The sequence below is a fragment of the Cervus canadensis genome, chromosome 2, assembly GCF_019320065.1.
Source record: "Cervus canadensis isolate Bull #8, Minnesota chromosome 2, ASM1932006v1, whole genome shotgun sequence".
NCBI classification, from domain to species: domain Eukaryota; kingdom Metazoa; phylum Chordata; class Mammalia; order Artiodactyla; family Cervidae; genus Cervus; species Cervus canadensis.
Window position 1 is genome coordinate 29,587,067 of NC_057387.1, and position 27,025 is coordinate 29,614,091.

At 36.2% G+C, this 27,025-nt stretch overlaps 1 protein-coding gene and 1 non-coding gene across 9 annotated transcripts in view; both read left to right on the top strand.

The window, feature by feature from the left end:
- ST7L (suppression of tumorigenicity 7 like) overlaps positions 1-27,025 on the top strand; it is a 92,204-nt gene that overhangs the window by 25,012 nt on the left and 40,167 nt on the right. For all 8 annotated transcript variants that reach the window (XM_043460319.1, XM_043460313.1, XM_043460315.1 and 5 more), the window contains 5 exons: positions 11,063-11,217; positions 12,728-12,825; positions 13,209-13,323; positions 15,829-15,901; positions 16,819-16,921. In XM_043460319.1, coding sequence (XP_043316254.1) covers positions 11,063-11,217; positions 12,728-12,825; positions 13,209-13,323; positions 15,829-15,901; positions 16,819-16,921 — 544 coding nt within the window. The remainder of the gene's footprint in view (positions 1-11,062; positions 11,218-12,727; positions 12,826-13,208; positions 13,324-15,828; positions 15,902-16,818; positions 16,922-27,025) is intronic.
- On the top strand, positions 17,582-17,772 carry LOC122437574. The gene has a single exon (XR_006268380.1). It is a non-coding gene; the product is annotated as a U2 spliceosomal RNA (small nuclear RNA).

The window sequence follows — 27,025 nt, forward strand, 5'->3', positions numbered from 1 at the left end:
CTGTCCTTGAGGAAGCCCAGACTTTGGACTTTCTAGACAAAAACTTTAAATCAACTATTTAAAATGTGCTCAAGGAGGTAAAGGAAGCCATATACAAAGAACTAAAGGAAACCATGAGAATCTGTCTCGGATTAGAGAATATCAGTAAAGAGTTAGAAATAATAAAAGCGAAATAGAAATTCTAGAGCTGAAAAGTTTAACTGAAATTTAAAATTTCTTATTGGGGTTCAGCAGCAGATCTAAACAGGCAAACAGAAGGAATCGGCAAACTTGAGTTTGGTCAAAAATAAAAGAATGAAGCAAAGAGAACAGAGCCTTAGAAACCTGTGGGACACTGTTAAACATACTTACTTATGCATAATGGAATCCCAGAACGATAGAAAGAGGCAAAAAAGACTATTTGAAGAAATACTGGCTGAAAAGATCCAAAATTTGATGAAATGTATGGATCTACATATCAAAGAAGCCTAATGCACCCCACAGAAGACATACTCAAAGATATCCACATGAGATACATTATAATCAAGCTTTCAAAAGCCAGAGATAAGGGCAGATACCTGAAAGAAGCAAGAGAGAAGCAACTCATCACGTATAAGTAATCCTAAAAAAGATTAACAGCTGATTTCTCATCAGAAACCATATAAGGCAATGGGATAATATGGTTAAAGTTCAGGAAGAAAAAACCTGTTAGCTTAGGATTCTGTGTCCAGCAACCCTATCCTTCAAAAAAAAAAAAAAAAGGGAGAAGACATTCCCAGATAAACAAAAACAGAGTTCAGTGCTAGTAGACCTGAGCTTCTCCTACAGGAGATGCTACAAGGAGGCCTTCAGGCTGAAATAAAATGATACTAGATAGTCTTGAGGCCACACAAAGCAGTGAAGAACACCAGAAGTGTAACTACATAGGCAAATAAAGTCAATATTAATTTTTTTGGTTCAAAGTTCTTTTTATCTATATGATTTAAAAGACAGCTGTGTAAAACAGTCTTTGTAAATCTATGTTGATGGACGTACAGTTTATATAGTTGCAATTTGTGACCATAACAACATAAGGGGGGAGGAGCTATATAGGAGCAAAGTTTTGTGTACTATTGAAACTAAATTATTATTAATTCATTCTTAGGTTTTGTAAGTTGTTAAATATAATTGTTAACTGTTAACCACTAAAATAAAAAATATGATAAAAAGAAATAAGGGAATCAAAATGGTATACTAGAAAATATCTAACACGAAAGAAGGCAATAATGCAGGGAAAGAGAACAATAACAACAAAAAAGGCAGGATATATAGAAAACAAATAGGAAAATGGAGAAAACAATTTCTTCCTTATCACAAATTACTTAAAGGTAAATAGATTAAGCTCTTCAGTTAAGAGGCATTGATTAGCAGAATGGATAGGGAAAAAAGTAGTCCAACTATATGCTATCTACAAGAGGTTCTTTAGATTCAAAGACAAGTACAAAGTGAAAGTGTGGAAGAAAATATTCCATGCAAATGTAACCAAAGAGAGATGGAGTGGTTAAACTAATACCAGACAAAATAGACTTTAAGACAAAAATTTTTACAAGACAAAGTTTGACATTATATAATGACAAAAGTTCAATTTATCAAGAAGATACAACAATTATAAACTTGTGTACATCTAATAAGAGAGCCCCAAAGTGTATGAACCAAAAACTGACAGAATTGAGGGAGAAATAAAGAGTTCAACAGTAATAGTTGAAGACATCAACACCTCATTTTCAATAATGGATAGAATAACTAGACAAAAGATACACAAAGAAATAGAAGACTTGAATGAACAACACTGTAAACCAACTGTATCTAACAGATATCTACCCAACAACATTTCCATATACCCAAAGTGTACATGGAACATTCTCCAGGATACATCATAGTTAGGGCATAAATAATTCTCAATAAACTTAAAATGATTGAAATCATATAAACTGTCTACCCTCACTACAGTGAAATGAAACTATAAGTCAGTAACAGAAGGAAATTCAGAAATTTCACCATATTGAAATGTGTGGAAATTAAACAACGAACTCTAGAGACAAATGATGTCAAAGGAGAAATCACAAGATAATTTAGGAAAATGCTTTGGATTTTGAGAAAGAAGAATGGAACTGGAGGAATCAACCTGCCTGACTTCAGGCTCTACTACAAAGCCACAGTCATCAAGACAGTATGGTACTGGCACAAAGACAGAAATATAGATCAATGGAACAGCATAGCAAGCCCAGAGATAAATCCACGAACCTATGGACACCTTATCTTCGACAAAGGAGGCAAGGATATACAATGGAAAAAAGACAACCTCTTTAACAAGTGGTGATGGGAAAACTGGTCAACCACTTGTAAAAGAATGAAACTAGAACACTCTCTAACACCATACACAAAAATAAACTCAAAATGGATTAGAGATCTAAATGTAAGACCAGAAACTATAAAACTCCTAGAGGAGAACATAGGCAAAACACTCTCCGACATAAATCACAGCAGGATCCTCTATGACCCACCTCCCAGAATATTGGAAATAAAAGCAAATATAAACAAATTGGACCTAATGAAACTTAAAAGCTTTTGCACAACAAAGGAAACTATAAGCAAGGTGAAAAGACAGCCTTCAGAATGGGAGAAAATAATAGCAAACGAAGCAACAGACAAAGGATTAATCTCAAAAATATACAAGCAACTCCTGCAGCTCAATTCCAGAAAAATAAATGACCCAATCAAAAAATGGGCCAAAGAACTAAACAGACATTTCTCCAAAGAAGACATACAGATGGCTAACAAACACATGAAAAGATGCTCAACATCACTCATAATCAGAGAAATGCAAATCAAAACCACAATGAGGTACCATTACACGCCAGTCAGGATGGCTGCTATCCAAAAGTCTACAAGCAAGAAATGCTGGAGAGGGTGTGGAGAAAGGGGACCCTCTAACACTGTTGGTGGGAATGCAAACTAGTACAGCCGCTATGGAGAACAGTGTGGAGATTTCTTAAAAAACTGGAAATAGAACTGCCATATGACCCAGCAATCCCACTCCTGGGCATACACACCAAGGAAACCAGATCTGAAAGAGACACGTGCACCCCAATGTTCATCGCAGCACTGTTTATAATAACCAGGACATGGAAGCAACCTAGATGCCCATCAGCAGACAAATGGATAAGGAAGCTGTGGTACATATACACCATGGACTATTACTCAGCCATTAAAAAGAATTCATTTGAATCAGTTCTAATGAGATGGATGAAACTGGAGCCCATTATACAGAGTGAAGTAAGTCAGAAAGATAAAGACTAATACAGTATACTAACGCATATATATGGAATTTAGAAAGATGGTAACAATAACCCTATATGCAAAACAGAAAAAGAGACACAGATGTACAGAACAGACTTTTGGACTCTGTGGGAGAAGGCGAGGGTGGGATGTTTCGAGAGAACAGCATCAAAACATGTATATTATCAAGGGCGAAACAGGTCACCAGCCCAGGTTGGATGCATGAGACAAGTGCTCAGGGCTGGTGCACTGGGAAGACCCAGAGGGATGGAGTGGGGAGAGAGGCGGGAGAGGGGATCAGGATGGGGAACACCTGTAAATCCATGGCTGATTCATGTCAATGTGTGGCAAAAACCACTACAATATTGTAAAGTAATTAGCCTCCAACTAATAAAAATAAATGGGGAAAAAAAAAGAAAAATGCTTTGGAATGAGTGAAAATGAAAACATAATGTATCAAAAATCGTGAAATACAACAAAAGCAGTACATGCTCAGAGAAAAATTTACAGCTGTAAATACCTACATTAATAAAGAAAAAAGATCTTAAATCAAGGACTTAGCTTTATATCTTAGCCAACTAAACTCGAGGCAGAAGGGAGGGAGTAATAAAGATTCAGTTCAGTTCAGTCACTCAGTTGTGTCCGACTCTTTGCGACCCCATGGACTGCAGCACACCAGGCTTCCCTGTCCATCACAAACTCCTGAAGCTTACTCAAACTCATGTCCATCAAGTCGCTGATGCCATCCAACCATCTCATCCTCTGTTGTCCTCTTCTCCTCCTGCCTTCAGTCTTTCCCAGCATCAAGGTCTTTTCCAAGGAGTCAGTTCTTCACATCAGGTGGCCAAAGTATTGGAGTTTCAGCTTCAGCATCAGTTCTTCCAGTGAATATTCAGGATTGATTTCCTTTAAGATTGACTGGTTGGATCTTGCAGTCTAGGGGACTCTCAAGAGTCTTCTCCAACACCACAGTTCAAAGGCATCAATTCTTCAGTGCTTAACCTTCTTTATAGTCCAACTATCACATCCATACATGACTACTGGAATAGCTATAGCTTTGACTAGATGGACCTTTGCTGGTAAAGTAATGTCTCTGCTATTTAATATGCTGTCTAGGTTGATCATAGCTTTTCTTTCAAGGAGCAAGAGTCTTTTAATTTCATGGCTGCAGTCACCATCTGCAGTGATTTTGGAGCCCAAGAAAATAAAGTCTTTCACTGTTTCCATTGTTTCCCCATCTGTTTGCCATGAAGTGATGGGACCAGATGTCATGATCTTAGTTTTTTGAATGTTGAGTTTTTAAGCCAACTTTTTCACCCTCCTCTTTCACTTTCATCACGAGGTTGTTTAGGTCTTTGCTTTCTACCATAAGGATAGTGTCATCTGCGTTATCTACGTTATTGATATATATTTCTCCTGGCAATCTTGATTCCAGCTTGTGCTTTATCCAGCCTGGCATTTTGCATGATGTACTCTGCATATAAGTTAAATAAGCAGGGTGACAATATACAGCCTTGATGTACTCCTTTTCCTATTTGGAACCAGTCTGTTGTTCCATGTCCAGTCTTCTTGGCCTTTTGGCTAAGATCAAGTGTAATAAATATTAGATATAAACAAAACAGAATAAAAAACAATAAAATCAATAAAATGAAATTTTTTTTTTTAAAGACATCAACAGACCTGACAAACTTTAAGCTAGATGACCAGTTAAAAGAGGGAAGACTCAGCTTACTTAAAATCAAGAATGAAACTGGGGACATTACCACTAACCTTAAAGAAATTAAAAATATTGTGAGAGAATGCTGTGAACAGTTGTGTGCCAAATTGGATAACTTGAATGGAATGGACAAATGAAATGCACAAACTACCAAAACTGACTCCAAAAGAAATAGAAAATCTGGATATACCTGTAACCAAGGAAGAGATTTCAGTTAAAACTTCCAAAGAAATCCTAGGACTAGATTACTTTACCAGTGATTTCTACCAAACTTTTAAAGAGGAATTAACACCTATCCTTAATCTCTTCAAATAAATAGAAGAGGAAGTAAGTCTTCCTAACTTACTCTGTGAGGCCAGTACTATTCTTACACCAAAAGCAAAGAAAGACATCGTTAGAAACAAAAACTACAGACTACATTCACTATGAATAGAGATGCAGAAAATTTCAACAAAATACTAGCACACCAGCAGAAAATTAAAAGAATTATACAAAAGAATTATGTGACCAAGTGGGATTATATCAGGGAGGCAAGGGTGGTTTAATATGTGAAAGTCATTCAATGTAAGACACCACATTGATAAACAAGAACCATGCAGTCATCTCTGTTGATGCTAAAAAAGTATTTGACAAAATCCAACACCATTTTATTATAAAGACAAGGCATGTGAGGAAACTTCCTCAGACTGTTAAGGACATCTCTGAAAAACCTATAGCTAACTACATACTTAAGACTGAAAGGTTGAAAGCTTGCCCTCTAAAATCAAGAATAAGGCAAGAATGCCTGCTCTTGCCAGGCTTCCAGGTGTCTCAGTGGTAAAGAATCTACCTTCCAATGCAGAAGACATAGGAGATGATCCCTGGGTTGGGAACATTCCCTGGAGTAGGAAATGGCAACCCTCTCCAGTATTCTTGCCTGGAGAATTCTATGGACAGAGGAGCTTAGCAGGCTACAGTCCATCGGGTTGCAAAGAGTTGGACATGACTTGACCCATATGCATGTCTGCTCTTGCCACTTTGATTTAACATTGTACTGGAAGTGCTAACCAATGCACAAAGGTAATAAGGGGGAAAATGGCTTTTGTATTTCTGTTAAATGTAGTTATACTTATATAGTTAAATGTAGTTAAATGTACTTATATGTAGAAAATTTTAAAAAATTCACCATAGGAGAAGGAAATGGCAACCCACTTCAGTATTCTTGCCTGGAGAATCCTATGGATGGAGGCACCTGGTGGACTACAGTCCACTGGGTCGCAAAGAGTCAGATATGACTGAGCGACTTCACTTTCACTTTCAACCCTCAGCTGAGACTTTCAGCTCTTGTGTTTGCTCTTGATTGTTTTCTTGAGTTCTCAAAGACCTGTGACCATATTTTTTTTTAAGTTGCCTGTTTTCTAATTGCATCACTTTACACACTGTTGTCTAATAACATGTGGTATTTAGAATGCCTTCTTAATTATTTTGAGCAGCCATTGCCTGTATTTTCTTAGCACCTCCTTGGTTTTCTTAGGTGAACTCATCTGACAGGGAAATGCAGCTTTTTTGTTTGCCCTCTCTGCATACTGGACCATCTGAGTCAGTGTTCTAACTAATCCCTGATGGTCTCTGAGCTACTGTTCTACCAGACTCAATAGTTTTGTGCTTCAGGAATTTTTTGGTAGAATTGGTACTATCAGGAGACTCTTGTCTCTTGGTACCATTAGGTGACTCTTGGTGTCACCTTTGTTATCTTAAAAGCTGGTCCCTTCGCTGAGGCTCTTAATTTTTTGAAAACTTGATGCTATTTCAGCTGAAAAAAATTGGCAAGGCTATTTAAAAAATTGAGGGAAGCCATTTAAGAAATTGAAAAGTAATCGCAAACAACATTGGGTAGTTGTGACTTTCAGTTCTGTATCAGTTGAATTTTTGTGCTCTTTTCCCTGTGTACGTGGTGATTCTATTTTTCTCCAATAAAACTTTCTATTAAAAAAAAATCCACCATAGAACTATTGGAGCTACTAAAAGACTTCAAAAAAGTTGCAGGAAACAAAATCAACATAAAATCAGTTGTATTTTTATACAATAGCAGTGAACAATCTGAAGAGGAATTAAGAAAACATTAGTAGCATCAAAAATATTAAAGCATTTAAGAATAAATTTAACCAAGGAAGTGCAAGACTTGTACACTGAAAACTACAAAGTATTATCAAAAGAGGTTAAAGAAGACCTAAATAAATGAAAAGACATCTCATGTTTATGGGTTGGAACACTTATTATTGTTAAGATGCTAGTATTTGTCAAGTTGATATATGAATTCATTGCAATCTCTATCAAAATTTCAATTGCTGGTTTTGCAGAAATGGACAAAGTATCTTAAAATATGATCTTAAAAATATGGAATTACAAGAGACTTCAAGTAGATGAAACATGAAACAATCTTGAAAAAGAACAAAGTTGGAGGACTCATTTCATGATTTCAAAACTTACTATGAAGTTACAATAACTAAATCATAAGGATAGTCTTCTAGATTAATGGAATCAAACTGAGAGCTCAGAAATAAACTCATACATCTATGGTCAATTGATTCTGTTTAAAAAATCCAATGTGTGTTCTTTCTTTTTTTTTAAAAAAAAATTTATTTATTTGACTGCCTCAGGTCTTAGTTGTGGCATGCAAGGTCTTTGTTGCAGCATGCAGGATCTTTTGTTGCAGCAGGCAGGCTCAGTGACTCTGCAATATGTGGTGTTCAAGTTCCCCGACCAGGGATTGAACCTGCATCCCCTGAACTGCAAGGGAGATGCTCAATCACTGGTCCACCAGGGAAGTCCCAATGGTCAATTGATTTTTGAAAAGGTTCCAAGACCATTCAATGGGGGAAAGAATAGTTTTCAACAAACAGTAACAGCTTGATAACCACATAACAAACGTATGAAGTTAGACCCTTGCCTCACACTGTATACAATTAATTAATTGGTAAACAAAGAGCTAAACTTAAAAGATAAAATTATAAAACTTTTAGAATGTTCATCACTATCAATTTGGCAGTGGTTTCTTAGACATGACAGCAGAAGCACAAGCCACAAATGGAAAATTAGATAAATTCAGTTCAATCTCTCAGTCATGTCGGACTCTTTGCGACCCCATGGACTGCAGCACACCAAGCTTCCTGTCCATCACCAGCTCCCAGAGCTTGCTCAAACTCATGTCCATTGAGTTGGTGATACAATCCAACCATCTCATCCTCTGTCATCCCCTTCTCCTCCTGCCTTCTGTCTTTCCCAGAATCAAGGTCTTTTCCAAGGAGTCAGTTCTTCGCATCAAGTGACCAAAGTATTGGAGTTTCAGCTTCAATATCAGTCCTTCTAATGAATATTCAGGACTGATTTCCTTTAGGATGGACTGGTTGGATCTCCTTGCAGTCCAAGGGACTCTCAAGAGTCTTCTGCAACACCACAGTTCAAAAGCATCAATTCTTCAGCACTCAGCTTTCATTATAGTCCAACTCTCACATCCATACATGACTACTGGAAAAACATAGCTTTGACTAGATGGACCTTTGTTGGCAAAGTAATGTCTCTGCTTTTTAATATGCTGTCTAGGTTGAGCATTGGAGAAGGAAATGGCAGCCCACTCCAGTATTCTTGCCTGGAGAATCCCAGGGACAGAGGAGCCTGGTGGGCTGCCATCTGTGGGATCGCACAGAGTCAGACATGACTGAAGCGACTTAGCAGCAGTGGCAGCAGCAGGTTGAGCATAGCTTTTCTTCCAAGGAGCAAGTGTCTTTTAATTTCATGGCTGCAGTCACCATCTGCAGTGATTTTGGAGCCCAAGAAAATAAAGTCTTTCACTGTTCCCATTGTTTCCCCATCTATTTGCCATGAAGTGATGGGACCAGATGTCATGATCTTAGTTTTTTGAATGTTGTTTTAAGGCAGCTTTTTCACTCTCCTCTTTCACTTTCATCAGGAGGCTCTTTAGTTCCTCTTCACTTTCTGTCATAAGGGTGGTGTCATCTGCATATCTGGTTATTGATATTTCTCCCGGCAATCTTGATTCCAGCTTGTGCTTCATCTAGCCTGGCATTTTGTATAATGTACTCTGCATATAAGTTAAATAAGCAGGGTGACAATATACAGCCTTGGCGTACTCCTTTTCCTATTTGGAACCAGTCTGTTGTTCCATGTCCAGTTCTAACTGTTGCTTCTTGCCTGCCTACAGACTTCTCAGGAGGCAGGTCAAATGGTCTGATATTTCCATCTCTAGAAGGATTTTCCAGTTTGTTGTGATCTACACAGTCAAAGGCTTTGGCATAATGAATAAAGCAGAAATAGATGTTTTTCTGGAATTCTCTTGCTTTTTCCAGTGGGTGGCAATTTGGTCTCTGGTTCCTCTGCCTTTTCTAAATCCAGCTCGAGCATCTGGCAGCTCATGGTTCACGTACTGTTGAAGTCTGACTTGGAGAAGTTTGAGCAGTACTTTGCTAGCGTGTGAATTGAGTGCAATTGTGTGGTAGTTTGCACATTCTTTGGCATTGCCTTTCTTTTGGATTGGAATGAAAACTGACCTTTTCCAGTCCTGTGGCCACTGCTGAGTTTTCCAAATTTGCTGGCATATTAAGTGCAGCACTTTCACAGAATCATCTTTTAGGATTTGAAAGAGCCCAGCTGGAATTCCATCACCTCCACTTGCTTTATTCACAGTGATGCTTCCTAAGGCCCACTTGACTTCACATTCCAGGATGTCTGGCTCTAGGTGAGTGATCACACCATCATGGTTATCTGGGTTGTGAAGATCTTCTTTGTATAGTGTTTCTTGCCACCTCTTCTTAATATCTTCTGCTTCTGTTAGGTCCATGCATTTGTGTCCTTTATTTTGCCCATCTTTGCATGAAATGTTCCCTTAATATCTCTAATTTTCTTGAAGAGATCTCTAGTCTTTCGCATTCTATTGTTTTCCTCTATTTCTTTGCATTGATCACTGAGGAAGGCTTTCTTATCTCTCCTTGCTATATCATTTGGAATTCTGCATTCAAATGGGTATATCTTTCCTTTTCTCCTTTGTCTTTCACTTCTCTTCTTTTCTCAGCTAATTGTAAGGCTTCCTCAGACAACTGTTTTGCCTTTTGCATTTCTTTTTCTTGGGGATGGTTAGATAAATTAGATTTCATCAAAATTAAAAGTTTTTGTGCAGTCAAAGGATATTGTCAAAAAAGTGAAAATGCAACCCACAGGTTGAGAGAAAATATTTGCAGGTCATATTTGATAAGGGCCTAGTATTCAGAACATAGAAAGAACTCTAACTCAGTAACAAAGACAACCCAATTAAAAATGGGCAAAGGATTTGAATAGACATTTTTTCAAGGAAGATATATAAATGACCAAAAAGTACATAAAAAGGTGCTCAATGTCACTCATCATAAGAGAAATAAAAATGAAAAACACAGTTTGGTACCCCTTCACAAGAGGGGTATAACAACAGTAATAGAACAAAAACAAAAAATAGAAAGTGTTTATGAATAACCAAAATTTGTTACCAAGTTCGACCTTGTAGTGAGTGCTGGCCATGTGACAGGCCAATAATTGAGCAATGAGTTGTTGGGGCAAGGAATAACAGCTTTATTCTGAAAGCCAGAAAATCAAGAAGATGGTGCATTTATGCTTACAAAGAACTCTCTTGCCTAAGTTAGAATTCAATCTTCTTTTATACTAAAAGGGGAAGAAGTGAAGTCAAACATTTCCTGGTTCCCATCCACCTCTGGAGGAGTGTGTTAATTTCTTCCTCCCAGGTGGGCCTGGCCAAGATGTTTCCTATGAGCTAAATAAAAGTCTTTTAGCATAATGCTCATTACCTGGGAGGCAGAGTTCTGAGAGTTGGATTATTATGTATAATTTAAGTTTATAGGCAACATCCCTTTAGTGTTTAACTTGTAATAGAATAGAAAATGTTCTTCCCTATTACAGAAAGTTTAGGTAAAGATAGGGAAATGTTATGTAAATAGACAGACCCCAAAGAAACTACTTGCTTTACCATTTTACTTAAAATTGCCTTGCTTGCTTTCTTTAAAGCTGTGCCACTGCATATGTTCTACTGGCTGAGGAAGAAGCAACAACTATTGTCGATGCCGAAAGGTTATTTAAGCAGGCACTCAAGGCAGGAGAAACAATTTATAGGCGGTCACAACAGTGCCAGCACCAAAGTCCTCAGCATGAAGCTCAACTGAGTAAGTGAATATGAACTAATTTTCACCTGTCTTTTAGTTCCTGCAGTTGCCTCTTTTATGTGTAAAACACAGAACAACAATAAATTTTTAAAAACTTAATACTTAAAAGTTAGCTGCTGTTCATGAGATATAACAAATCTGTTCAAGTCAGCAAGACAGAAATGTGTGTTAGCTAGAGAATGTTTGTGGAAGAGAATAGATCTGCTCTGGTTATTGAGAGATGTGCTGCTCTGAAACTTAACAGTAATTTATTTCACGCAAGAATTGGGCTGGTCATTGGAGAAACACAACTCAAAAATATTCAAGATTCAAGAGAACCTTCTAGTAATGATAAACAGCTGTTACTTTTATCCACCCTTACCCAAGCAGCAGTAGAGGTATATATATCATTTAGTTTGCTCTTCAGGCTGTAAAAATATCTTCATGTAGTGCCAGGGAGTGGCCCTTTAGCACAAAAACCAGCCGTACACTTGGTATTGACTCTTTCTTTGGTGGTTTTTTTCTCTACAGTATGTTTGAGATCATACAGGCCACAGCAACTGACATCCTTTCTTTCCACTCTTAGGCATACTCTCCCAGTTGTGATTGAGACACTTTTACCAAAGATGTTAGGATCTGTAATGTTGTTGCTTCCTGCTATATTGCGTGGCCAGAGGGTTTAATTTCATGATTTTGGCAGAGAATGGGCAATAAATTGAAGTATGTTTATATAATGCATTATCTGCTGGGAGTTAAGTTCTAAATCTTTTGTTTGTGGAAATTAAAATTTGGATAATGTTTTCTCTCTAAACTAAATATTGATGTATATAGGATGTTTCATTAATGCATGTTGTTATAACACACAACTGTGGGAATATATAATCTTGCAGTCTGGAACTAATGAAACTACATCTGTAAAAAAGTCATGCCATTTGTCCTTGTATAATCTCAAATTTAGTTATGGGTTAGGTTCAGAAATATTTGTTAGCCCTTTCTAGAAGTAGTTTTGCCCTTGAGCATAAATTTACACTAGTGTATAAATTTTGTTTTTAATATCTTTTGTCAGTTAAGATAATAGATAATATTAAAATAGTAGATTGTTTATACAGAAATTTAATAGATTCATGTTATTTCTACCTATTAATGTATGTCTTTTATTTTAACAGTAAAATCTACTTGCCTAGTGTACACAAGTTACTTTATATATGCTGTACTCAGATTACTTAGAAACAAAAGTAATCATATATGTATATATATACATATATATTTTAAGCTTTTAATATAAAAAACTTCACCAAACAGCTATTAAAATAGAGGAATATAATTAACTTTCATTCATTGTTCATTACCCAAATGCAACAATTATTAATATTCTTCCATTCTGACAATTTAATTTTAATTGAACCTTCCAGGGTGTATAAAATTATTTCCCTTCCAGGCTAATAAAATTGATAGATAAATATATTAATGAAATAGCTGGTCATAATATAAAAGTGATAGTTTTGGGTCATTTGTTGTTTTTTTTAAATAGGGAGAGATACCAATGTACTGGTGTATATTAAAAGAAGACTGGCAATGTGTGCAAGAAAATTGGGAAGAATAAGAGAGGCAGTAAAAATAATGAGAGATGTAAGTAAATTTGATGACTTAATCTTTATCTTTATTCTTTCAAAACTGAAAATATGTTTTAAGTTGCTGGTTAAGTTAATGCAAAATCACTCTGTGGCTTTTTATTTTGTAACATTTATTTATTGGTGGTACCATACAGCTTGTTGCATCTTAGCTCCCCAACCAGGGATCAAACCTCAGGCCCTGGCAGAGAAAGCGCCAACCACTGGACCACTAGGGAATTCCCCAGAATCTTTTTTTTTTAATTGATAGTTTTGTAACAAGATACTTAATATACACAAATTTCTTAGAGGTTGAGTCTCCAAAGTTTTAATAAAGAATTTATACTTCTGTATTGAGTTCATTTGCTATAATTTTAATCTTTTTTTCCTTTTAATATACAGTTAATGAAAGAATTTCCTCCTCTTACTATGTTGAACATCCATGAAAATCTCCTAGAATCACTTTTAGAATTACAAGCCTATGCAGATGTTCAAGCAGTTCTAGCAAAATATGATGGTGAGTGATAATTCTCTTAGTTGATTCTTTATCAGCTGAGCTACCAGGGAAGCCCCTCTTAGTTGATAGCATAGTTAAAGTGTTTTTTTTTTTTTTTTTCAATATAAAGTGGTCACAAATGGTATCCTACTCTGGTATTTTGACTTTCTCTTTGCATTCTTTCCAGTCAGTATTTAGAATCTGTGGACACAAGTTGCTATTAAGTATCTTCTTTTTGTAAATATTTGTTTATTTGGCTATGTCAGGTCTTAGTGGCTGCATGAGGGATCTTTGTTGCATCACGCCGGTCTTTTGTTGCAGTGCACAGACTCTCTAGCTGTGGTGTGAGGGCTCAGTAGTTGTGCTGCACAGGTGTAGTTGCTTCTTAGCATGTGGAATCTTAGTTCCCTGACCAGGGGTTGAACCCACGTCCCCTTAAATTGCAAGGCAGATTCTTAACCACTCGACCACCAGGGAAGCCCCTAAGTATCTTCTTTATCAATACTTTTGATAGCGAAAGTCTGCAAGGAGAAATTTTCCTTCTGTCAAAGTATATTCATTTGTTTTAGTGCCTGTGTGAGGCACTTAGAATACAGTGGGAAACAAGAACACATGGGCTTAACTCTTATAGGATTTGCAGTTTGGTAGAACATACAGACAAATGAATAATAGTTATACTGAAGCATAGTATGTTAGGTGAGGTAATTGGAAAAGTATGGAGTGCTATACACTTCATTTCTTTTGGAGTGATGGGGAAGGCTAACAGAAGTTGCTTAGCAGTATATATAAGAGTTAACTCAGAACAACATTTTACAATGCTTTTTAGTTACAAAGTATAATTTATTATCTTATCTGATGCTTACAACAATCTTGAGAGATGGTAGGACAAGTTTTTTTACTATTTCCAGTTAATAAATAAGGAAACTGGAGTTGAAGAAGGCGAAGTAATTGGGTAAGGTTAAGTGGCAAGCCTGAACTTAAATTTAGGTATTCGATTTCTGTACTAGTCTCCCCAAAGTAAAAAGTCATTATATATTGGCTGTTTTTATTATTGCACTGTAACAGTGCCAGTTTATCACAAATGGAGTTGAGATAATTTTTAAGAAGCAGAGTCTTTCTCCTCATTCTGAGTGAGGCATCGGCTTTTAACCTGAAACTGAGAACATCCTAGCTAGCGTAATATTTCTTGTCATATCTTTCACTATATCAGAACACATATAAGTCACTTATTCACACTGTCCTGTTGTAAGCTCCAACCCATTAGCTTAGGAATCCCCGTGACTTAGAAAGTTTGAAATGTATTACACTTGGAAGGAGAAGTTTATTTCTTTTAAACATCTGGAATTCTTAGGAAGTGCTTTAGAGTAGTATAGGCTCATGGAGAAATTTGTGAGAAATTCTTTCCATATGTTACTTATCAGATGTATAGCCTGCTTATGATACGTATGATGAACAAGCTTAAGGACTGAATATGAAAAATCAGAAAGGACCTATTCATTAAAAATAAAATAAAACTAGCAACTTGGATATGCCTCTGTGTTTTCAGTTATTTTTATGAGTCCCCAGTTTTTACTCTTCTAGAGTCCTGAAAAAGTTAAAAGCAAGTTTACTTCTTTAGTTCTCCATTTGCTAGTATAACTCTGGAATCTGGAAAGAAAGTCCTGTAGTCTTACTCTCCTGATAACATTATTTGGGGCAGTCTTTAAGATAATTTCATTATAGTTCTCAATTTCTTTTTATTTTATAAAAGAGTATCACTTAAAATGTAGAAAATGCAAAAACATAGGAAGAAGAAAATGAAAATCACCCATGGTTATATCACTTAGATTTAACTACTATTAATTTTTTTTTAATCTTAGTTTTTCTCTGTGAATGGGTGGAGGTTTTATGTAGTTCTATCTATACAATGCCCTTTTCCCTGGATGGTATTATTGTAAGCAGCCTATTTGGAGAAGGAAATGGCAACCCACTACAGTATTCTTGCCTGGAGAATCCCATGGACAGGGGAGCCTGGTGGGCTGCTGTCCATGGGGTCGCACAGAGTCGGACACGACTGAAGCAACTTAGCATACATGCATGCATTGGAGAAGGAAATGACAACCCATTCCAGTATTCTTGCCTGGAGAATCCCAGGGACAGAGGAGCCTGGTGGGCTGCCATCTATGGGGTCGCACAGAGTCGGATACGACTGATGCGACTTAGCAGCAGCAGCAAGCAACCTATTATAAATATTTGTTGAGTACTTTCTAACATTGTATGAGGACTTTCACAGACATCTCTGCTAGAAAATTATCATTTCTCTATTTTGAGAAAACTGAGGTTAAAGAAGTTGTGGCTACTTCAAGGATATATAGTTAGTAAATAATAGAATCAAGATTTCAAACTCAGGTCTTCCAATTTCATGTCCCTGTGCTTTTACTGCTTTATTATCAATATATCTGTTGAATTGAACTATGAATATTCTTACTAAAAATTGCCTTAAGATATTTTTGTGTTTCTTACCTAAATTAAACATTATTATTATAGATATAAGCCTTCCAAAGTCAGCAGCCATCTGTTACACAGCAGCACTATTGAAGACGAGGACTGTTTCAGATAAGTAAGTAGTTACGAAAACTACAAGTTTAGAAAGACTGCTAAAATCAACATTATGTTTTTCATTCACTGACTTTAAAAATGCTTTTTTCCCCCGACTTCCTGCTGAATAACCCTTAGCTTACAGGGCTTTGAAGATTCTTACTATCTGTAACAGTGGAAACAGCAAGGTTTTTAGAGCTAGGTAAACTTCGGTGCAAATTCAAAGTCTACAACATACCAGCTGTGGAACTTTGGTCAAGTTAATCAGTTTGAGTTTCTTCCTCATCTATAAAATAAGAATAATACTATAGGGTGGTTGTGTGAAGATTATGTGTGTTAAATGCCCAAAGCATTACTAGGTAGAAAGTGTATTCAGTACATAGTAGCTGTGATGGTAATAATGGTAAGGTTGTGTGGAAGGGAGATAGGTTTCATGTTAATCTGTTCTGAGATTATAATTCTGAATTATTGTGATTTCCTTGCATTTTTGGCTGCCATTAATGAATTTCTCTTTATTCCACAGGTAAGATACTCAGAAACCAACCAAATGGCAAATGTTTTCTTTCACCTTAGATTACTATGCCTTAATGTGAATTAGAATGAAATGTTCACAGACTTTTTCCTCTCAATGAATATTTGCTAAGAATGTAATACTTTCATGAGATCTTCTAGATGTCCCTGTGTAGCATTTCTTATTTCATTACTTTGCCTAAAGTGTGACTCTAATGGACTTCTGAAGGCTTTCTTCACCTTAACTTGAAGATTTCTATCTCTTACGCTGCCTTCTTTTATATGTTGAACCAAAGTGTAGTAGCTATTTGACTTTGACTTTTGCCATCACCAGAAACCTCTGATTCAGGGGCTAGATGACCTTAATGAATTAATTAAAATATTTATGTATTTAAATATTTATTTCTTCATTTTGTTCTTTTCTTATAGATTCTCTCCAGAAACAGCCTCCAGAAGAGGGTTAAGCACAGCAGAAATTAATGCTGTGGAAGCAATTCATAGAGCTGTGGAATTTAATCCTCATGTTCCAAAAGTAAGAAATTTTATGATGAAAATACTACTTTTATTTAAGTTAATCAGATTCATAACAGTGTATAGACCAAATTTTGGGTCTTCATAATTTGAGGCAGAATTGTTTTAGTCTGCTATATTTTGATGTTTGCCTTAAAGGGGATGTTTAAAAGTATTTAGAAAGGTGGATAGGAGCAGTACTTCACTATAGGCTTTATAATTGCTGTCAAAATAAAATTTGAGGTATGTTCACTTAGCTGTTCCTTTTACTATAGTTACAGAGAAGAAATAAAATGACTTGGCCCTATGAAAGATCATTCATATTTCAGATCATTAAATCAGATTTCCTGTTACTTTAAAAGCTTTTTACATCTAGGCAGATGCCTGGGTTTTAAATGAGGCCTAGGTAGACAAAGACTGAAGACAAATAGATTAAAATAATCAGTGTTAGGAAACAGATGTGGAAGTTTCCGGAAAATTGCTGAATTGATGTTTACTTAGTCCCAGACGAAACTGTACTCATCTCATTTGTCTTTATTTTGTACACCTTGCAAACATACAAATTATTGGTTAATCTATGTGTGTTATCACTCAAGGTGAAATTTTGGGTTTTAAAAACCATGTTCCAAATTAGGAAGTATAGCATATTCAAGAATCTGATTTTATTTAAAAATGTAATTGTATCGCTTCTCGGCCTTTTGGCTAAGATCAAGTGTAGTGTCTGTTCTTATCAGTTTAATATCTGATACGTCCTCTGTCCGAGGACAATATATTAAATGGATTTTTGGAGCTGGGAGTTGGAATGGGAGCTTGCTCCGTCCACTCCACGCATCGACCTGGTATTGCAGTACCTCCAGGAACGGTGCACCAAAAGAAAAAAAAAAAAAAAAAATGTAATTGTAGATTCCAGGATAATGTGTTAGTGGAATTTGGAAGCTAGCAAATATTAAAGGATTAACCTCTAAAAGATAATCTCCAAGAAATATGAGTTGTAAGTCTATTTAGAGTAAATAAAGACAGAGTCAAGAATATTACTGAAATCTAAGAATGAAAGTCAACAATATTTATGCCATTCTCTCATTAAGTGAAACTGGTTCCATAAATTTAAATAAAAATTTTGGTACAAATTGTAATACATAAAAAGCAAAGTGTAAAAAAACAGAATGTGCATCTTAATGATTTATTACGAAGCAAATAAGTGGGAACTACCACTGAAGTCAAGAAACAACATTGTGATTCCCCAGAAACCCACCTACCCTTTTCCAATTACAGCTTCTTCTCTCCTGCCTAAAGGCAACAACTGTTCTTTTTTCTTTATTTTAACTTTTTATTGTGTACTGAGGTTCAGTTCAGTTCAGTTCAGTTGCTCAGTTGTGTCCAACTCTTTGCGACCCTATGGATTGCAGCACACCAGGCCTCCCTGTCCATCGCCAGCTCCCGGAATTTACTCAATCTCATGTCCATCGAGTCAGTGATGCCATGCAACCATCTTGTCCTCTGTCATCCCCTTTCCCTCCCGCCTTCATTCTTTCCCAGCATCAGGGTCTTTTCCAAGGAGTCAGTTCTTCGCATCAAGTGACCAAAGTATTGGAGTTTCAGCTTCAATATCAGTCCTTCCAATGAATATTCAGGACTGATTTCCTTTAGGATGGACTGGTTGGATCTCCTTGCAGTCCAAGGGACTCTCAAGAGTCTTCTCTAACACCACAGTTCAAAAGTATCAATTCTTCAGCACTCAGCTTTCTTTATAGTCCAATTCTCACATCCATACATGACTACTGGAAAAACCATAGCTTTGACTAGATGGACCTTTGTTGACAAAGTAATGTCTCTGCTTTTTAATATGCTGTCTAGGTTGGTCATGGCTTTTCTTCCAAGGAGCAAGCGTCTTTTAATTTCATGGCTGCAGTCACCGTCTGCAGTGATTTTGGAGCCCCCAAAAATAAAGTCTGTCACTGTTTCCATTGTTTCCCCATCTATTTGCCATGAAGTGAGGTATTGAGGTATAGCCAGTCAACAATGTTGTGATAGTTTTAGGTGAACAGCAAGGGGACTCAGCTATACATATACATGTATCCATTCTCCCTCTCTGTCTTTATTTACTCTCATCTAGGCTGCCACATAACATTGAGTAGAGTTCCATGTGCTATGATAGTTTGATAGTTGGTCCTTGTTGGTTACCCATTTCAAATATAACAGAGTGTACATGTCCATCCCAAACTCCCTAACTATCCCTTCCTTCCATTCCTCCCACCACAACCACAAGTTCATTCTCTTAAGTCTGTGAATCTCTCTGTTTTGTAAGTAAGTTTATCTGTATCATTCCTTTCTAGATTCCACGCATAAAGCATGTCATATGATATTTCTCCTCTGTCTGACTTACTTCACTCAGTATGATGATTTCTAGGTCCATCCATGTTGCTGCAAATGGAATGATTTTATTCTTTTTAATGGCTGAGTGATATTCTATTATATATGTGTACCACTTCTCTTTTATCCATTCCTCTGTCAATGGACATTTAAGTTGCTTCCATGTCTTGGCTATAGTGAACAGTACTGTGGTGAATATATGTGGTAAATATGTATCCTTTCAGATCATATTTTTCTACATATACACCCAGGAGTGGATTTCAGGGTCATATGATAGCTTTATTTTTAGTTTTTTAAGGAACCTCCGTGCTATTCTCCATAGTGCCTGTACCAGTTTGTTGTTCAGTTGCTCAGTCATGTCCAACTGTTTGTTACCCCATGGACTGCACCACGCTAGGTCTCCTTGTCCTTCACTATCTCCTGGAACTTGCTCAAACTCATGTCCATTGAATCGGTGATGCCATCCAACCATCTCATCCTCTGTTGTCCCCTTCTCCTCCTGCCTTCAATCTTTCCCAGCATCAGTCTTTTCCAGTGAGTCGGCTCGTCGCATTAGGTGGCCAAAGTATTGGAGTTTCTTTCAGCTTCAGTGTCAGTCCTTCCAATGTACTCAGTATTCAGGATTGATTTCCTTTAGGTTTGACTGGTTTGATCTTCTTGCAGACTAAGGGACTCTCAAGAGTCTTCTCCAACACCTCAGTTCAAAGGCATCAAAATGTACCAATTTACATTCCCACTAATAGTGTATGAGGGTGACCACCATCCTGACATTAATTATGTTCACTTCCTTCTTTTCTTATATTTTTGATCAATACTTTTCCTTTATTGCTGGCTTTATAAACCAAATTAAGGAGCGAAAGTGAAAGAAGAAAGTGAAGTCACTCAGTCATGTCCGACTCTTTGCGACCCCATCGACTATAGCCTACAGTCTCCTCTGTCCATGGGATTTTCCAGGCAAGAATACTGGAGTGGGTTGTCATTTCCTTCTCCAGGGGATCTTCCCAACCCAGGGATCGAACCCAGGTCTCCCACATTGCAGACACTTTACCCTCTGAGCCACCAGGGAAGCCCAAATTAAGGAGTGGTCCCTGTTATCATTCTCAGGAATAATTTGTGTAAAAATTAGAATTATTTCTGCCTTCAGTGATTGGTAGAATTTGCTGATAAAGCCATCTGATTCTGTATTTTTCTTGGTTAGAAGGATTTCCTTTACAAATTTCATATTAATTACAAATTCAATTACTTAACAATTCCATCTACTGCTAAGTCACTTCAGTCCTGTCTGACTCTGTGCGACCCCATAGACGGCAGCCCACCAGGCTTCCCCATCCCTGGGATTCTCCAGGCAAGAACACTGGAGTGGGTTGCCATTTCCTTCTCCAAGGCATGAAAGTAAAAAGTGAAAGTGAAGTCGCTCAGTCGTGTCCGACTCTTAGTGACCCCATGGACTGCAACCTACCAGGCTCCTCCATCCATAGGATTTGCCAGGCAAGAGTACCATAGCTATTCACATTTTAAATTTTTTCTTATGTTAGTTTTTAGTAAGATATATTTTTCTAGGAATTTATTTCATAATTTTCAAATTTACTGGCATAAAGATTTCAACTTTGTTCGGCCCCATTTTATTTTTTTTATTTCATGTATCTTATTAAAGGTACTTAACTTGTTAATTTTTAGTCTTTCTTCTTCTAATATATCCATTTAAGTCTATTAACCTCTAATATTAATATAATTTTAACTGCATAGTATAGCATTACTTTTTATATTGTTTAGTTCAAAATATTTTCTAATTTCCTCTATGACTTCCTCTTTGATTAGAGGTATATTTATTCCATTTAGAGATGTATTTAACTTCCAAACATATGAAGATTATCTTCTTATGAATGATTTCTGGCATAATTGTGTTTTGGCCAGAAAACATACTCTGTGTGATTTCACCTCTTTAAAACATTTTTTGATTCTTGAATTTCTGTTTATTTTTCACATTTCTTACATTATTTGTAGTTTTGAATTCTCTGCCAAAATTTTTAATGAAATCTACTCTCTCTTTGAAAATAGTTTAAAGTAGTTATCTTAAATTCTTTCTCTGATAATCCTGATATGGAGAACTTTTCTGTATCTGTTTTTATTATCTGCCTTTTTCTGTTGCATCATATTCATATTGTCTTTTCCCTTATGCCTGATTTTCTTTGACTATGTGCCAGATATTTTATTTGAAAAATTGTAGAAATAGCTTAAAACCTCGTAATATTATATTTCTTCAGAGAGAATTTTCTTTGCCCTTAGATGCCTGGAAGAATCACTAGCAGGTCATGATCACCTTAATTCATTTTCAGGGATTGATATTTTATGGTCTACCTGGATGACTAAACTGACTTCAGTCATGAAATATTTAGTTTATTTCTGGTTCATTCTTACTCCTAAGATGCAGCCTTCAGAGCCCCGGTCTAATCCTGAGGGTTTTGCCAGGGCCCTCACTCTTGACAGGCCTTGAACTGCGAATTTTGTTCCTTTAGTCTTATGAAACTGATGAAAAAAGGCTGAATAGCTTCCTAAGCATCTTTTCCAGAGTTGTCTAATGTCCCTATATTTTGTAAAAGAAGCCCCAGGTGTGGCTTACTTCTCTGATTTCTGCCTTCGCTGGACTGTGGCGTCATAATTGTTTACCCTTTGTTAATTCTCTAATGTATTTAATTCAGCTTTTTAAAATCAGCAGCTTTTCTAGTTGTCTGGGAGATTTGGTCTGAGTTGCCCAGTCTTCCGTGACTGGAAGCAGAGGTCTAGAAATACTTTTCTGTGAAAGGCTCTGCTCTCTCATGCTGCAGAGGGGTTAAGAATGGCTTATAATTTCTATACATTTGTGCCAACAGTTATTGTCTGTCTTTTAACTGTAGTTGTCCTAGTAGGTATGAAATGGCATCTCATTGTGATTTTGTTGTTGACAGACGACAGTTATTGTCTGTCTTTTAACTATAGTTGTCCTAGTAGGTATGAAATGGCATCTCATTGTCATTTTGAAATGGCATCTCATTTGTGCATTTCCTTAATGACTAATGGTGTTGAACATCTTTTAATGTGCTTATTGGCTGTTTTTGAAAATTTTTTCAAATAATCTTTCTTGGAATATAACTGATTTGCCGTGTTGTGTTACTTTCATTTGTACAGCGAAGTGAGTCAGTTATACGTATATCCACTCTTTTTTAGATTCTTTTCCCGTACAAGCCATTACAGAACATTGGGTAGAGTACCCCATGCTATACAGTAGGTCCTTATTAGTTACTTATTTTATATATAGTAGTGTATATGTCTCATCCAAATCTCTGGATTTATCCCTCCTCCCTATTTCCCCCAGTAACAATCAGTTTGATTTCCACATCTGTGACTCTTATTTCTGTTTTACAAATAAGTTCATCTGTATCATTTCTTTTTAGATTTTACATATAAGTAATATCATATGACATTTGTCCTTCTCGGTCCGACTTACTTCACTTAGTATGACAATCTCTAGATTCATCCATGTTGCTGCAAATGGCATTATTTCATTCTTTTTTATGGCTGAATAGTATTCCATTGTGTATGTGTACCACATATTCTTTATCCATTCATATGTCAATGAACATGTAGGTTGCTTTCATGTCTTAGCTATTGTAACTAGTACTGCAGTGAACATTGGGATGCGTGTATCTTTTCTAATTATGGTTTTCTCCAGATATATGCCCAAGAATGGGATTGTGTATCTTCTTTGGGTAAATATTCAAGTCCTTTGCACATTTTTAAATTCACTTATAAAAAGTGGTCTTTAACATTTTTCTGCCATTGACATTCTTGATTAACATGATCTAAAACCATTATGAATCTCCATAGTTGAGAAATACCAGTGTAACATAATTTTACCCATGAAATGAAATCATAAGATTGGTCATGAACCTTGCTGAGATGTGGATACTGCAGAGTCAGCTAGGGTTATCCCTTTGGTAAATTACTTATGTGTAAACAAGCCTCAGAGCACATGATTCAGATTGTGCCTTAACAAAATTATGGCTTTATACATCATGGCTGTTTAGAGATTCCACAGATGATTGAAACCATAAATATTAAATCCCCAATATCAGTGATTTACTGTAGATGTAATTGTTTTTAGTAAGACAGTTTACACATCAGTTAGAATAGTATTGTCTAATTTAGGATGTAGCAGTAGTTTGCTGCAATATTTCACTGAGAGTTTTTATTAGCATACTACCACAAAATTCTTCTAAATTTTATTATTTTTAGATTTAAATTTGAAATAGTTGCCTTAAAAAGTCCAGAAATATATCCATATGTATTTTGTCATTTCATTTTTGAGAAAAGCACCAGTGCAATTGGGTGGGGAAAGGAAACGCTTTTCAACAAATGGTGATGGAACATCTGAATGTCTGAATGGGGAAAAAATCATGAAATATTCTCATAGCATGCATAACCATTAATTTGAGATGGATCATTTACCTAAGTGTAAAAGCTAAAACTGTACATTTAGAAAAAAAATCTAAGAATATCTTTGAAATTTTCAGGTACACAAAAATTTCCTAGGAGAGTATAGGCACTTAACTGTAAGAGAAAAAAAAATTCTATATTGGCCTTTTCAAAACTTTAAAATTCTTCTCACTGATGACAGTGTTAAAAATGAAAAGGCAGGGAATCCCCCAGTGGTCAGTGATTAGAACTACGTGCTTTCACTGCTGAGTGTTCAAGTTCTGTCCCTGGTCAGAGACCTAAAGTCCCATAGTTGTGCAGTGTGGCCAAAGTAAATAAAATCTTCACCATCATTCTTTTTAAATGAAAATGCAAACTGCAAACAGGAAAATAGTATCTCCAGTTTGCTTGTTTGCCAAGCAAACAAACTCATATTCAGAATATATAAATATAAAATGACAACTTTAATCAAAAGCCTTGAACAGATACTTCAGCAGAGAAGATATTGGAATGTCCAATAAACACGTAAAGAGGTGCTCACCATATTTAGTTATCAGGGAAATGCATTATAAAATTACAATAAGGTATTATGCCTATCAGAATGGCTGTAATTAAAAATACTATAAAATATTGGTAAGAGTGTGGAATATTTAGAACTCTAATACATTGCTGCCTTAGTGTATGAAATGATACAACCACTTTGGCAATTTCTTATAAAATTAGACATATATCTCATCCTGTCACCCAGAAGTTCTATACCAAGGTATGTATCCAAGAGAATGAAAATTTATTTAGCAATAAAAAGAAAAGAACAACTGATACAGCAAAACATGGATGAATCTTAAAAATATAGTATTGTGCAAAGGAGTATATTCTGAATGATTCCATTTATGTGCTACTCAAGAAAAGATAAAAGTGATCTATTGTGGTAGAAATTAGCACAGTAGTTTGCCTCAGGTGGTCAGGGTAGAGGTATTAACTGGAAAGGAAACTTTCTGGGGTGATGGTGTTGCTTGTCTGTGTTTTTTAAAAGTCGTTGAACTACATACTTAAAGCCTGTGCATTTTACTGTTTTTAAATTATACCTCAATAAAGAAAAAAAAAGATATGATTCAACATGGAAAACACTGTCATGCCTCCTCATAAAATGAGATGATATTTGTGAAGTTCTTAAAGTTTGATCCCTGGGTTGGGGAGATGATCCTCTGGAGAAGGGAAGGGCAACCCACTCCAGTTTTCTTGCCTGGAGACTCCCATGGACAGAGGAGCCTGGTGAGCTATACAGCCTGTGGGGTTGCCAAGAGTCGGGGTTGCAAAGAGTCGGACACGACTGAGTGACTGACACTACTGCTATTAACAATGTCTGAATATCAGGTAACAGTATTGATTATTACAGCTATCATTGCTTTATTATGCTCTGTTACCATTTTCTCTTCCTGTTTAAGCTGTTCCAGTTTGTCCTCTTTCCGTGTGAATATTATTTTAGTACTTCAGAGTGTATGAGACTTGGGGATTCCTTTGTTGAGAAGATGTGAAGGTGAAGATAGTTAGGTGAGACAGGAATTAACTAATCTGAATTACTTAATACCCTGAGGACAATTTATTTTGTCTTATAGAAGAAGCCCTTGAGAGAAGAGTGATAATAATAGAACATTTAAAAACAAAACAATGACAAAAACTTGTTTAGTAAATCTCTACAAATTAAGTACATATTTAAGAATATGTAATCTGTAGCTTTTAAAAGTTATTATTTCTTACTTTATATTAAAACTAGTTTTGGCATTGTGCTGCTAAGAAAGTAGACCATGCCAGGTGGCCTTTATAAGTATAAGGGGAATTTTAAAAATAAATTAATACGTAAAAGGTAAAATCCATTCTGGTTGGTCAGAAATTGAAGCCTGTAGGATGAGTCCCATCCATCAGAGAAGCTACTGGGTCTTCAGCAGCAGCGTTACGTTTCTTTGGCCATACTACCTATATTATAGCAGCAAGTGTAGAAGAGGAGGGGAAGGGGCACTTGACTGAGATTCTGAGTGGCATAGCAGGAGTACAGAGAGAAAAAGGAAGTGGTATTAAAGTCTGTGACCCATTCCTAGAGCACAGTGGACCTTTTGCTTTCCATTATATTGTACTGTGGACAGGCTGGAAGGATTGAGATATCAAATGCTTATTTCTTGAGGTGTTGCTCCATAGGATGATGCGCTGTTTAGCCCCCAGTCCCTCTCTTTTTAATGTAAGATCACTTTCACTTTGCTCCTGAGGCTGTTAGGTAGTATCATGTTTTTTTCAGTTTATCCAGATAGCAGTTGTTTTTACTTTCTATCTTGGAACTTTCTTTAGTCTCTCCTATAATACATCTCTGTGTGGAATCTTTGCATTCAGCCTGCCTGTCCAATCTCATAGAATGTGCACTGAGAAAACTAATTGCAGAGATAAATTGGTTCTTGATGTGCATGACTGATCAAGAGCAAAGTACCTTAACTTCAGATGCCTTCAGAGAGATTTTTCTTTAACCTCTGCTTTTAAGAGGAAGATTATAAAGCATTATCATTACTTCAGGTCAGAATTATATTGCTTTTGGTCAAAAGCTGTTGTAAGATTTGCAGAGTAATAGAAACAAAGTAATCTAGAGATAAATTATGAAGATCAAAGCAATTCAAAATTGAAGTGAATTTGAGTGTAAGCATAGGTATAGAGTTATGAAAGAAGCCATCCGACCATACATCATTATGTCTTTTTAACTATAGCTCTCAAAGTAGCTTTAATTTTTATTATTTTTAGTGAAAAGCAAGAGACTTGAGTGATTATTTGAGTATATTGTCCATAGTTGAGAACTAGTTAAAATTGGCCCCAGCAATTTCTGATTTATTCCCTATATATTGAGAAGGTGATTTGAAGGTAATCTGGAAGGCCCTGTAGCACATACTAAGTGTTAGCTTTGGTTTATGTCTTTGACTGTATTTTATTTGCTGGTAATTTCCAAATGTATTTCTTTTAACTCTGGCTTTCTTCCTTGTCTAAGAGACTCGCATTTCTATCTAGTTGTGGAAATTTTTACCTGGATAGGTACCTCAGACATTTCAATGTGTCTCAAAGTAGATTTTTTAAAAAAATTTTTAGTTTCTTCTCCAACTTGCCTCTCCTTTCTATTTCTATATTTTGATTTATGACTTTATTATTCTCTTCTCTAATAAACCTTTACTCTGTCCTTTCCAAATTACCAACTCATATCCTTTGAAATGTCTTTCAGATCTAACCATATACTCCATCCCTACTGTCACTGCTTATTGTGCACCTTCACTGC